Raw genomic sequence first — 14,161 nt, 5'->3', positions numbered from 1 at the left:
GAGCAATTGATAATAGTTAAAATATTAGGTCCAATTATATGTAAAATCTCTTTAAAAAATCTAGTTGGGATAGGATCCAGGGTGCAGGTAGAGGATTTCATGTGGGATATAATATCCCCTGTAGTGTGCATGTAAGCCAAAGCGGACTCTTGGTGAACTCACTGGCACATTCTATCTCCATGGCGGACAGCGGGGTGCTCATGGTCAGGTAGGAGGCGTGCAGACCCAGCAGCAGCCCCAGGTTCCTCTCCGTGTCGATGAGGGGCGAGGACAGACTGCTGAGGTCTGGGGTCGTCACCGTCTCCTGGTTGGGCTGGGGACGACAAGGGGCAGTTAGAGAGACCATAAACTGCTTCTGGAGAACATGTTAACCCATTTAGGCCTAGAATTATTTGAATGCTTTAACCAGTGAAAAATAGCAGATATACAAGCTCACAGCGCGGCACAGAGTGCCGCGCTGCAAGCTTGTAGATCTGCTATTTTTTTTAAAGTCGTGTGTGCAAATCTTTGAATATATGTATTTTTAAAGCAAACGTTTGTAACTCAAATTTTGCTTCTGGGTGGTCCCTGGAACTAAATATTTTGAGATGGGGGGTCCGTGGCCAAATAAATATCATATTGGGGGTCCTTGACATGAAAAGGTTTGAGAACCACTGACATAGTAGTCTCTCAAGAACAGACTAACTGAGCTCCAGTTAAGTGAAAAGGACCCTTTCTTTGACGATGGATTGCTGACATACTGTATAGAAACATAGGTTTTTCAAAAAACCTTAGAAGGATTCAAAAGACACTTCTGTTCGTGCCCCAAAAATGTGGAACGCCCTTCCCAAGAGCATCCGACAAGCGGATACTATTACATCCTTCAAATCTAACCTTAAAACATATCTGTTTAGAAAGGCATTCCCCCCCCCTGCCCCATTAAATTTGCACATTTTATTTGTTGAACTTTGTATACATTTTGTGGATAGATCTGTTGTTTTTATTATTTTGAACTTTGTATACATTTTGTTGATGGATTTGTTGTTGTTTTTATGTTGCATCCTTTAAGTATGGCCTTTTTACCTTAGAAGGTGCTATATAAATAAAGTTATTATTATTATTATTATTATAGAATCGGGTCAAAATTCTAATTTTCAAGATTTTTCAAAAATAGCAGATCTACAAGCTCGCAGCGCGCTGTGAGCTTGTATATCTGCTATTTTTCAATAGTTAAAGCATAAAATAATGCCTCCGTACCTCCATGTATTGGCCGACGCAGAAGGCCTGCATGGATTCCCTGGTATCCTCGAACTGCAAGGCAGCTTCCAGTGCCACCACAGGGTCCTCTCCCGCGAACTGGGCTGTAAAACAAACATACTCTATTAGAAGCTTCCAGTGCCACCACAGGGTCCTCTCCCGCGAACTGGGCTGTAAAACAAACACACTCTGTTAGAAGAATCATGGCTTTTAAACATTTATCATCAATGTATTAGCAGACATCCCAAGTCTCCCGGATGTTGCGGGAGTCTCCCGGAAATCAGCGTCTCCTCCCGGACACCCGCGATCGAGTGGCACTAAACCTCCCGGAAATCCCGGCCGCTCCCGCAAGTGCTTGCCATATCCGCCTGGATCCGGTCTGGAACCGGATCTGCGACCCGTGATGCAAATAAATGTGTTCTCATTCGTCGTCAAACTGTCAATCTTGCAGCCTGTGCGACGCACGGCAGCCTGCAGGCAGGCTGTTGTGTGTGTGTCACTGTGAGAGTGACAGAACTTTCTCCCAAATAGGTAAGAAATACATCATGCTATAAATTAACCTGATTATATTAAGCCTAAAATGGTTCGGCCGCCGTGCAGAACCGTTTTTAACGTTTTTTAACCATTTTTAACCGTAGAAAAATTAGTAAAATCAGAGAAAAAAAAACGATATTTTTTCGCGCGCACGTGCACAGGGGACCTCCCGGAAATGCTGATCTCAAAGTTGGGATGTCTGTATTAGTTGAGTCTCTTCGTCTTGTGCAAAATGTCTGCAGTGCAAACCTGCTCTGAATCACACAAGGTGATGAGCCACGCAACTCAACTATGCACACGTCTAGGTTTCCTTTATGTCGACTAGGTGCGACTACTTAAACGCCGAAGTCAAAACTAAGCAATGTATCCTAGGACTCAAAGTCTTTATACACCGGGAACCATGACAAATCAACACTCCGAAAATGCATCTGCAAATGTTTCGCATCAAGCTATTCATATAGTTGACCCCTCATTCATACAGTTTGATGCTTTTATTTGTGGTGAAAATTGTGCCGAATAAGAATTGTGTCGCTGGTATTGCTGCGTAACTTTGCCGTTCTGTGGATATACTTGTGAGTCACAAGTATGACACAAACAACAGCTCAAAAATATATATTTTCGTCCCAAAAAACAACGCCCCCGGTGTGTTACTGTAGGCCCTTTTTTAAATCCACAAATATTTGTATCATAATAAGATTATAGCAATGCTATTGGGGAGAGTAGTGTCATTACGACGTTCGATAGTTCGAAGTCACATTCGTCCGACGGTGGTGAATGCTAACCTGGTGAAATGCTAACCTGCCGACGCTCAGTAAAACTATGCCTAAACCTAACCCTAAAACCCTAACCCTTAGTCAGCCTAACGGGACATCGAAATATCGAGATTTGACCATACTTTTGAACCATGCCCCACAATATATGGTGACAATTTCATTTCAGAAGCTCCCTACAGATCAGATCAAAATGTCAACTGGAACCATATGATACGATTGGATTTAAAGCAGTGTTGATTTTGTCGACTAAAACTATGACAAAAAATTTGTGTTGACTGTGTTTTTTTCACTGACGAAAACTAAATAAAAACGAAATAAAAACTAAGCTGTGATGACTAAAACCAGAGATGGGAAGTAACGAAGTACAAATACTTCGTTACTGTAACGAAGTACATTTTTCAGTACTTTGTACTTTACTGAGTATTTATTTTTCTGGGTACTTTTTACTTTTATCCGTTACATTTTCACACAAGTATCTGTACTTTTACTCCGTTACATTTTCAAAACAGGCTCGCTACTTTGGTTTTAAATGAATGTTGTGCCGCTGCACGGCAGATGAAACGAAACAATAAAATACTCAAGTAGAAATACCAGTAGCATTGTCGTAAGCGGATCCATGCTGGAGTTCAGGGAACTCCAGCATGTTATGCTATGTTCAGTCGTAAGACGGTGGTGCGCATCGAAAATAGCAGATCTATAAGCTCACAGCGCTGCTAACCGCGACGCATTGTGAATTTGTAAGTCTGCTGCAGGTCTGCTGACACCATTTCCGCATACAACGTCTCACAGCCAATCAATGACTCCTATTTCACGCATCCCTCTCTGTGATTGGATGGGATACTGTCCGGCTGTTGTTGTTGTTATTCAACGTGAAGAAAGTTGGGTGAAAACAGTGGCTATTTATTACGTTTCTGTTGGGAAATAAAAGCCAATAATCTGATTTAGGAACGCTGTATCTGCCTTTGATTACAATGGCAGCACTGATAAGTTTAACACCAACAAATAGGTTCAGTGGCGATTATGGAATATTTACAACATCTGAAAGGAAAACTGCACACAACACAAGGCAGAAGGAGATATGCATGATGAAGGCTTACACACGCTATTTCTACAAAACGGTAAGCAAAAGGCAGTCCTTATAAAGTGGCTTGTTTAAGCCATTGGTTCTCAAAGTGGGGTCCGGGGACCTACAGGCGTCCTTGAGGGAGTTCCAACCCAGGGGGTCCCCAGCTAAATGATAGTTAAGAAACCAAATGGACCCTTATGGATCTGTAGAGTGTACACAATTGAAATACACCCCCTTGCAGCTAAATGCTAGTTTGGAAACAAATGTACAATGGGTCTGTAACTCTCACAGTGTACACTCCCAGAGTTAAATTAACATTGATTTTACCCAATAAATGGGGGTCCGTAGCCTAATGCATGTCAAACTGGGGGTCCTTGGAATTAAAATGGTTGAGCAGTGATGCTTGGTGGTCCATGGGCTAAGTAATAAGTGTCATTTTGGGTGTCCTTGACATGAAAAAGGGGTGTAACTTGGTGGGCGCTGGTGCTTCTCACTTGTTTAGCCTCGGATCAAGACAGTCTTGTATCGAGGCTGGTTATGGATTGTTATGAGTAAAACGTGATTTTATTTATTTTTTGATGGGAGAACGGAAGCTGGTCGTTCTCAGCAATACATCTATTTCTTATATATGCCTACAGTACAGTATATGTACATTATACATTTGGCCATTGCTTAAAAAGTACCAGTCATTTGGATATAAAGCTATTAGTTTTTCTTTATTTTGTTAGTAGGAATACTTTTGCCTTCTGTGTACTGTGCCTGTCTATGAATAGGATGGGGAAGGTGTACGCTATACTGTATTTTAACATGGTGGTACTTGGAGAGACAAATATTTTCTGAGTGGTACTGGTAAAAAAAATAAGGTTGAGAAACTGATCTAACCTATTATATTTTCTGAACATGCAGTAGTTTGTGTGAATTACAGTATGTGTACAAGTGGACTATTGTGTTATACAGTATGTGATTCTTTAAAATTAGATATTTTATGATAAAACTGTTAACAGTCATAATAAATTGACTAACTGAAAGTAAATAGTAGTTACTTTTAAAATTGCAGTAATCGAATTGCGTTACTGACTACAATTTTTTGGGATCGTGGGATATGTATAGGCCTATATATTTTTTATATAAGTGGTACTCAGTCTAAAAAGGTAGAAAACCTTTGCTGTATTTAGATTTCACATCATAGTTTGGAAACCAATCCTGGGCCAGTTTTTGGTGGGGATCTTTTAAGTTTATTATCCTTCAAATTCTATTGGCTTTGCACAGAAACATACGGTAAAAATACTTTTACTTTTACTTTAAAAGTACTTTTCAAAGCCTGTACTTTTTACTTTTTACTTGAGTAATTATCTGAATGGAGTACTTTTACTTTTACCAAAGTCGTTTTTTTCACAAGTACTTTTACTTCTACTTAAGTACGGAATGCGAGTACTTTTCCCATCTCTGACTAAAACTAAGACTAAATATATTGACAATTTCGTCAACAAAATAAAAACTAGACTAAAACGTTAGGGAGGGACTAGTGCTGAAGAGAGTCATTTTATGTTTGGTTGCTCTCAGCTGAAAATAGCAGATATACAAGCTCACAACGTGTCGCGCTGCGACGCGTTGTGAGCTTGTAGATCGGCTATTTCAAGCACGCAACCAAGTGTAAAATCAGTCATTACGATGCCATCAAGGCCTGCCAAAATACATTTTAGTTGACTAAATCAACTGTAGATTTAGTTGCCTAAAATCGTATATTTAGTCGCCTAAAATCTTATGATATTTAGTCGACTAAAACCACAACTTTTCAGGTGACTAAATTATGACTAAAACTAAATTACATTTTATTCAAAAGACTATGACTAAAACAAAATCAACATTTTCTGTCAAAAACAACACTGCTACAGATCAGATCAAATGTCAGCTGGAACCATATGATACGATTGGATTTAAAGGCCTTCAGGTCCTACCCAGGATGCTGTTCCCGGCCAGGGACTGGGACTGGGCCTGGAAGTCTTTGATGTCGTAGACCTTGCCCTCGATGACCGTCCAGAAGCCGCCGTCCTTGTTGTGGTTCTCCAGGTCGGCCTTGCGGATGAGGGACACCTCCTCATTGTTCCTGGAGCTCTGACCCGAGAAGAACGAGCCTGGAACCAGGTAGAGCAGGGGAAGGTTACAGTCAAATCCGTTCTCAACATTTGCCCATCCTCACAACCTAATCAGAATGGGGTAGTGTGTGTGTGTGTGTGTATGTATGTGCATCTGCAACTCCACGTTCAGCAGTTGTTCAATTGTCTAAAAAACATAATACAAAAATCAATAACGCATATTCCTTGCTGACCATCAACTTTTCCACCTTCATTGGCCTCATGGTGGCGCTATAACAGCCCAGTTTACGTTTTGGCCTGTAACTGTTGAACCGTAGGTCGGATTAAAATTATTTTTTCCCTGGATTCCTTGGGTCAAGACGCATCTCCCGATATAGGCCACGCCCATTTGCGCCAGGATAGATTTTCCGCCATCTTGAATTTTCTCCAAAACACACTTTTTGCTCCTTTTCCAACATATTTTCGTCAAATGTCTTAAAAACCGGTATACATGATCTATGAAGCCATGCGATAAATATAGTCAAAGGATATTTCGATAGTCCATACCGTTCGTTCGGAACGCGCTTCCAAAGTTAGCGGGAGGGGCCCGTTTCGCAAACAATAGCCATAAATCACAAACAATAGGTCGAGTCAACACTGAATTTCAACCACAGGTCAGGGGTGGCATACTCAACGAATCCCCAAAAGCATTTCCACTTCGACCCCTAGGGGGCGTCACAAACGCGCGAAACGTAACCGTTTCGTGCCAGAACGCGTTTTTCACAGGGGCCGATCCTCTCACAACGAAACGCAGACGACTTGGCGGATGGTCTCACAGTCCAAACCGCTACACAAGGTCGCGCATGGCGGTGAAGGCCGCGCAGCGGCCTGAACTCTAGACTTTTGCGGCCCAAAGGGCCGCAAACTTCTAGTCCAAATTATTAGGAGCAGTGGACTCTAATTTGCCTGGCTCCAACCAATAGACCCGCCCACTCTCTGAGTGGACTGCTTCTCTTGGTCTGGAAGTGGCATATGACGCGCCTCTTTCTATCGGTGTCTTGGCGCACCGACCATTGGCGACCAATGAAATCAATGCAAGACGGAGGAGGGGTGGGTCTAACTTTTGAAAATCAACAGAAACAGTGGAGGGAGGGGTGGCTCACCAGAGATCTTAACACATCGGGTGCCCCTGGATTGCCCCATTTATCCCCTCTTGCTGCCAAGGCCCACCACCATTGTATTGAATCCGGCCCTGCTGCGTCAATGCATGCGTCATGACGTCACTTGGTCACATGAGCACAGACAGGATGTTATTGTGTAACTTACTGTATGGGCCAGTGTTGATCATAGCTGTTCATTGCCGATCAAAATTTGGACATTTTGCCGCACCACGCCACAGTTTTAGCCATAAAACAAACATCAGAGATAAAGGGCGTTAAAGATGGGGAAATGCATTGGAGTATACGGAGAAAAACGGCCGCGCGATGCTCTCAGCGTCGACTCGAAACGACTAGCGGCTAATAGGCTACATCCAGGCGCAGCCCCGACCTAACGGTGAGATTTAAAGTTAATACTGTAAATACAGTAAACACGTCAACGCGTCGTGGAACTCCAGAGACATCAAAGAGATTGGCGTGTAGACACCTCGTGGGCACCCGCTGAGTTAATTGCTCCCTTTGAACTTCAAAGGGGTTTTGAACTGCAGTCATTGATTGAGCCATACAAGTGTAAATAGCTCGTTAGTGCTTCACTCTAATCAATGAAACATCAAAGACAACAACTTGATTCCTGTCATACAGGGGGAGGGGGAATGTTTTGTGTACACAAGTCAAACACAACCCCTCCCACCAGATCTCTAGTTTTAAATCCCCTCCCCTTTTAAATCAAATAGAATAGGGACAACTTCAGACTCAAGCTCCAGCGCAGAGTCTGAAATCAGGCTAGACTCTAATGGCTTTATTGTCAGAATTTGCATTAGTTTACATTTTCTCCAAAGTCATGAATTTACCAGTATACTTTGGAAAATGGTCAGCAGTAAGCATACTGTTGGTATGGTCCTTTAAGGCAGTGGTTCTCAACCTTTTCCAGTGGCGACCCCCAAAATAATCATACTTTAACTGTAGCGACGCCCGGGGCTCACGCTCATCTCGTTTCCAGACGTCTCCAATTTGTTTAATGTATGAAGTGAACTCACAATGACACACATTACGGCAATTTTCACAATTTCTGCCTCTAATATTTGACAATTTGGCCAATGTGTAATTTGTAAATTTTTAGGTAGTTTCAAGAAAGCCTGACAACACGGAGCTCTAGGCCTGAGTTAGGAGTTTTTTTTACCCATAATGCCCGGCCAGGCCAGGTCCTCGTTGTCGTCCCTCTCGTGTCCCGGGGACAGGTGGTTGTAGCGGTCCAGGTGCTCCAGGAGACCGGCCAGCAGAGGGATGGAGCCTGTCTCCTGCATCAGGCCCGCGTCCATGGTGAGGAGCAGGACGATGGACACCACCAGCTCAGGCAGGAGGACGCCTAGATGACAAGAACCATGTCATGGTTTATTGTAGAGAAGTGGTTCTAAAACGTTGAACCCATTTATACCGGGTACGCATATCTGTGTCGCCACTTTAACCATTATTTCATGCTTTAACTATTAAAAAAATAGCAGATATACAAGCTCACAGCGCGGCACCGAGTGCCGCGCTGCGAGCTTGCAGATCTGCTATTTTTGAAAAATCGTGAAAATGTGTGCAAATCTTTGCACTAACTAGCATTGACTGCTTTGGTCTCTTTTTTGTAAGACACTTTATGTATATATACTTATATTTAATTTGCCCCCTCTATTGATGCACCTTCTCTTTTTGGAGCTGTGTGAAACACAGGCTCCCTATACGTGGCTGTGTGGGTCTGTGTGTGTGTGTGTGTGTGTCTGTCTGTGTGTATGTAGCCTGAACTTCCTAAACTTCGGCACGCCACTAGTCCCACAGTTTTGCCACCACACACTCGCGCCATATGTCAAATCGACCGGCTTACTCGGGAATCGTGGGCTATTACTTTTCTAAGAGAAAGGTTCTATAGTTTAATTGATATTAATTTATTAGTGAATTAATTTTCCCCATTGACTTATAATGGGAATCGCAAAAACTCACATTCAATTATTTGTCTCTCGCAAACCATAGGGGCTAGAGTTTCAAGACTTGGAGAGGAGGTTCATAATGATTTCAAGGATTAAATAAAAAATCACACCCGTGTGAAGTGGAGCTGTGTGTGTGTGTGTGTGTGTGTGTGTGTGTGTGTGTGTGTGTGTGTGTGTGTGTGTGTGTGTGTGTGGATCATGTGTACCGATTTTTGTGACATTTGAAGAAAATATGTAGGAAAAGGAGCAAAAAGTGTGTTTTGGAGAAAATTCAAGATGGCGGAAAATCTATCATGGCGCAAATGGGCGTGGCCTATATGGGGAGATGCGTCATGACCCAAGGAATCCAGGGAAATTTTTTTTTTTTTTTTTTCCGACCTACGGTTCAAGAGTTACAGGCCAAAACGTAAAGTGGGGTGTTATGGCGCCACCATGCGGCCAAATGACACAATTATTTTTTATTTAATCCTTGAAATCATTATGAACCTCCTCTCCAAGTCTTGAAACTCTAGCCCCTATGGTTTGCGAGAGACAAATAATTGAATGTGAGTTTTTGCGATTCCCATTATAAGTCAATGGGGAAAATTTATTCACTAATAAATTAATATCAATTAAACTATAGAACCTTTCTCTTAGAAAAGTAATAGCCCACGATTCCCGAGTAAGCCGGTCGATTTGACATATGGCGCGAGTGTGTGGTGGCAAAACTGTGGGACTAGTGGCGTGCCGAAGTTTAGGAAGTTCAGGCTACATACAGACACACAGACAGACAGACAGACACACAGACAGACAGACAGACCCATACGGCCACGTATAGGGAGCCTGTGCTTCACACAGCTCCAAAAATAATTGTGTCATTTGGCCGCATGGTGGCGCCATAACACCCCACTTTACGTTTTGGCCTGTAACTCTTGAACCGTAGGTCGGAAAATTAAAAATATTTTTTCCCTGGATTCCTTGGGTCATGACGCATCTCCCCATATAGGCCACGCCCATTTGCGCCATGATAGATTTTCCGCCATCTTGAATTTTCTCCAAAACACACTTTTTGCTCCTTTTCCTACATATTTTCTTCAAATGTCACAAAAATCGGTACACATGATCCACACACACACACACACACACACACACACACACACACACACACACACACACACACACACACACACACACACACACACACACACACACACACACACACACACACACACACACACACACTTTCAAATGGGGGTCCGTGGTCAAAAGTATCTAATTCTAGGGGGTCCATGACAAGTTTTTCAGAAAACCGTTATGATCTAGAAGACTAGAAGAAGTGCATGATTAGGCCTCGGACACCCTTACAGGGTTCCCACACATTTGACAATTTGGCCAATGTTTAAATTGACATTTCAGAGGTATTAACAAAATCAATAACCAAAGACAATGCATAGCTATTTCTTCCAGGACTTTCCAGGACCCTTGATCAATTCCAAAACTTTTCCAGTACTGGAAAAATATTTTTCTAATTTCAAAATATTTCCAGGAATTTCATGACCGTGGGAACCCTGCCCTTAACTCGGAGAGTGTATATAATATCGCACAAAAGATATCTGAGGGGAATTACCAGTCAGATCTCCCTCAATGACGCGGGACACTTCGGCAAAGTGGCGATGGCCAGTGAAGGCGATACTCGTGGCTACGGGGAGGATGTCTCCAATGTGAGTGCACAGCAGGGCGATGTACTTCTTCAACAGGGAGCCCACGCCCAAGAGCTCTGGGTCTGTAGCAAGAAGGATGGCAGGAAATAAACCACACATGGAGTCATAGACATTCCTGCAAGTGGAACCCAATTCTGTAAGTCCAGAAGAGTAGGGCTGCCAGGATTATGACATTTTACATGACGATTAATTGTCACTCAAATAATTGCGTTTAACAATCTAATTGTGTTTTTGTCTTGGACAATTCTGTTTGGCTTGTAGGCTTTGAAGTTGCACATGGCAGATATGACACATAACCTAAATATACAAAGACATTACTGACATATTTGACAACTTTATACTTAAGAACATACTTAAGAACATTGATAGTGGAAATAGCCGATCTACAAGCTCGCAACGCGTTGGGAGCGTGTAGATCTGCTAATTTTGAAAATGTATGAAAACATGTACATTTGGAAACGATTATGACAAATTAACCGCGATTATGTTAAATAATTGCGATTAGAGACGATTATTATGTAATCATTGTGACAGCCCTACAGAAGGGTAAATTGTATTAACACCAGTATGACACTTACTGTATCCGTTGGTGTTCTCTGTGCCGTTGACCCCCAGATACAGCTTGCTGACCAGTAGCCTCTGGAATCGCAGCAGCAGGTCCAGAGATGCAGAGCGCTCCTTGCTGACCTGCTCCGCGTCTAAACAGTTGGAGATACGGCGAGCCACGTCCTTCAGCCTTGCGATTGTCTGGGAGGCGATGTTCCTGCGGATGACGTCACCTCTGTTAACATTGCTAGAAGCTAATCGCAGCGCTGGCTGTTCATCGTGGCTCAGAATGTCCTACAAGGTGGGTCATGAACTTGAACATAATCATATCGCCCCTAGGAATGCAAATTATCGATTATAATTCATTAATTGATAGTTGATAACTTTATAGATTAATGAATTGATAAGCAAAGTTTTTTAGGACCAAATGGAAAGTTCTTGTCCGAAACCAAAAATTAGTGCAGAAACATAATTGCCTTGATGTACAGTATATAACATTAACAAGCGTCAATGAGCTTCAGCAGGACACAGACACACACACACCTCCCCATTGCAGTTCTCTAGTCTATGGAGTGTCTCATTTCTCTGCAAAAGCCCTTGAATATGATGGCATATGATTAAGGATTACTGTGATTATGTTAAACTCACACACACCATACCTTTAACTTTCACTAGGCAAAAATAATAATAATAAAACGATTAATTATAATTGTTTATTTTAATCAAATAATTTCTTAACAGCAATTAATCGATAGATCAGGGGTCTTCAAAAAGGGGTCCAGGACCCTCAGAGTTACTACAAGGGGTCCTCCAAATCTTTGTGTGATAGAAACCTTTTTTTCTTTAACCACTAGCTTTTTTCCCCATCCATATTCTGAGAGATTAGCCAAAAATAGCAAATCTACAAAATAAACTGACGATCGTGCTGTCAAACAATGAAACTATATGGTATCTATGGGTTATGGGGGTCCCTGCTTCATCTTTCTCTCGACTAAGGGGTCCTGAAAACGTTGAAGACCCCTGTTAACATCCCTAATCGCCCCAGTCAAAGATGCGGGTGTACCTCAGTAGCTGCTGCACCAGCTGCACCAGCGGCAGGCTCTGCTTGCCGGCCGACTCGTAGATCCCCGTGTTGATGAGGTCTTTGTCCAGCATGGCGCGGCAGCGGTGCATGGTGGAGGCATTGGCCTCCTGCTCGTCTATCTCCTTCTCCTTCTGCGCCTCCTTTTTGGCCTCAATGTCCTGGTGTGAGGAAGATGATTTAACCAGTAAGACTCCCTAATCGGGACATAAGCAACCGTCACGTTGCATACACAAACTTTAGAAGGCAGTCGTAGCCAATCAGGAGGGACTATGGGAAATGGGACAGATCCATGTTGATGACATGACTTTAGAGATACTGTGTACCGCTTTGCATGATTTTAGGTCAAAATCTGTAGGAGCAGTGTGTGTTTAGCAAGAATCTGCCTCATGGTGGTGCTAGAAGAGAGCTGTGTGAGAAATGAGAAACGGGTGGAGGTTGTGGTTTGGCAGCCAAGGAGTGTGTGTGCAAAGTTTGGCATGGATAGGGCCAACGGTGGCGGAGATATGAGTAGGGGCAAAGTGTGACTTGACGTGACTGACTGACTGACAGACTGACTGACTGACAGTCGGTGGAGCTTTTCCCTAGGGTCCCTGTTCTGGACATGATATGCAAACTTTGGCCAAAATAGCAGATCTACAAGTTCTGAGTGCAATTTCAGTTAAGTTTCTTTACACTGTATTGCCAGTCAGAATACACAGAATCACCTAAGGGTGACATGATTCCAGTGAGGGTCATTCCGGTGTCATGCTACTGCCACAGGGCCGTGGTTTCTAAGAGGATGAACAGAAGAGTCAGTGTATTATGAATAAATCATGTGACTCATGCATCAACGCACTGACCTGGATCTCGGCGGTGATGGCTGCGTTCAGCGCAGACTCCAGCCCTCCGTCTGCCATCAGGCTGCTGACCAACAGGTCGATCATGAAGCGGCGCCCGGGGCTCACGCTCATCTCGTTTCCAGACGCTGAGGAAAGACCAACGTGTTAGTGACTGCTTCGTCGCCAAGTTGTTTAATGCAGTCGTTCTCAAACTTTGAAATGTGAGGGTCTCCCCTTAACTTTGACAGTGTACAAATGGAACCAAATGGACCCGCTTCTGTTTGTACACTGTCAAAGTTACAGACTTGTAAGCGTCAATTTAGACCCTCATAAAGGAACCTAGAGAGTCCCTGAAATCCACTTTGAGAAGCACTGGTTTAATGTATGAACTCATAATAATTACATTTGTTTCTTTGTTTTCCTTGAGAGAATATGAACTGGTAAAATGTCTAATTATTTCTACAGAATAATAATTCACAGCAGTTTTGTCCCCAGTACATTTCAAAACAACAAGAGATCGCCTACTTTCAGCTAAGACGTTTGGTGTACAAGGAAAAAAGGAGAGGGCCATGCATACCTGGGGGAACCCATTCAGTGAAGCACTAGCTTTTTTCCCCCGTGTCATAACAGCTTCAAGTGTTCACCTGCGTTGGGTAGGAGTGAGGACAGAGCTCTGGCTCTCTCCTCAGCGGTGGGCAGCAGCACAGACCAGCCGCTCTGGAGGACGGCCTGGGCGGCCGATTGCACCGAGTTGAGCACCCCGGCGTTGCTGGCCAGCATCACCACCGTCTGCTTCAGGTTGTTGAGCAGCCCGCTGCCCAGGCCCAGGCCCAGCTCCTCTGGGTCCACCTGGTTACTGATGGACGCGTGGAGCTGGAAGAGGGTGGAACAACTGGTTGAACTTAAGCAGAAATAAGCAGTTTTCTGCTGACATAAGCAGGAATCATGCAATTGCTCATTTTAAAAAAATATTTACATTTTATTTTATTCAGGCGGCTAACGATGCTTCCTAAAGAAATGTTGTGTGTGACACCTCCTGGGGCCACAATCTGCCTCCAAAACTATTATTTTTATCTGTGAGAAGTTCTGTCATTGGTCCATTAAACTGGGTGCCCATCCAAAATAACAGACCAATAAGGACCGCCTCTTGTTCTTGTTCAGATTGGTTGACCTGTCTGTCAATCCTTTTAGCCCCGGTCGGC

At 43.2% G+C, this 14,161-nt stretch overlaps 1 protein-coding gene across 12 annotated transcripts in view; it reads right to left on the bottom strand.

Annotated features, from left to right (window-relative positions):
* Positions 1-14,161, bottom strand: part of herc2 (HECT and RLD domain containing E3 ubiquitin protein ligase 2) — a 181,587-nt gene that overhangs the window by 110,197 nt on the left and 57,229 nt on the right. For 8 of the 12 annotated variants that reach the window (XM_080732028.1, XM_080732030.1, XM_080732029.1 and 5 more), the window contains 9 exons: positions 13,604-13,832; positions 12,981-13,105; positions 12,121-12,335; positions 11,090-11,274; positions 10,418-10,573; positions 8,022-8,207; positions 5,568-5,744; positions 1,237-1,340; positions 163-313 (listed from right to left, as the gene is read on the bottom strand). In XM_080732028.1, the coding sequence (XP_080588154.1) occupies positions 163-313; positions 1,237-1,340; positions 5,568-5,744; positions 8,022-8,207; positions 10,418-10,573; positions 11,090-11,274; positions 12,121-12,335; positions 12,981-13,105; positions 13,604-13,832 (1,528 nt within the window). The remainder of the gene's footprint in view (positions 1-162; positions 314-1,236; positions 1,341-5,567; positions 5,745-8,021; positions 8,208-10,417; positions 10,574-11,089; positions 11,275-12,120; positions 12,336-12,980; positions 13,106-13,603; positions 13,833-14,161) is intronic. The other 4 variants (XM_080732035.1, XM_080732025.1, XM_080732026.1 and 1 more) reach the window with 1 other exon arrangement.

The sequence above is a fragment of the Nannobrachium achirus genome (assembly GCF_963921795.1).
Source record: "Nannobrachium achirus genome assembly, chromosome: 1".
Lineage (NCBI taxonomy): Eukaryota > Metazoa > Chordata > Actinopteri > Myctophiformes > Myctophidae > Nannobrachium > Nannobrachium achirus.
Note: the sequence above shows the minus strand (reverse complement) of the source record. Positions and strands in the feature narration are given on the sequence as shown.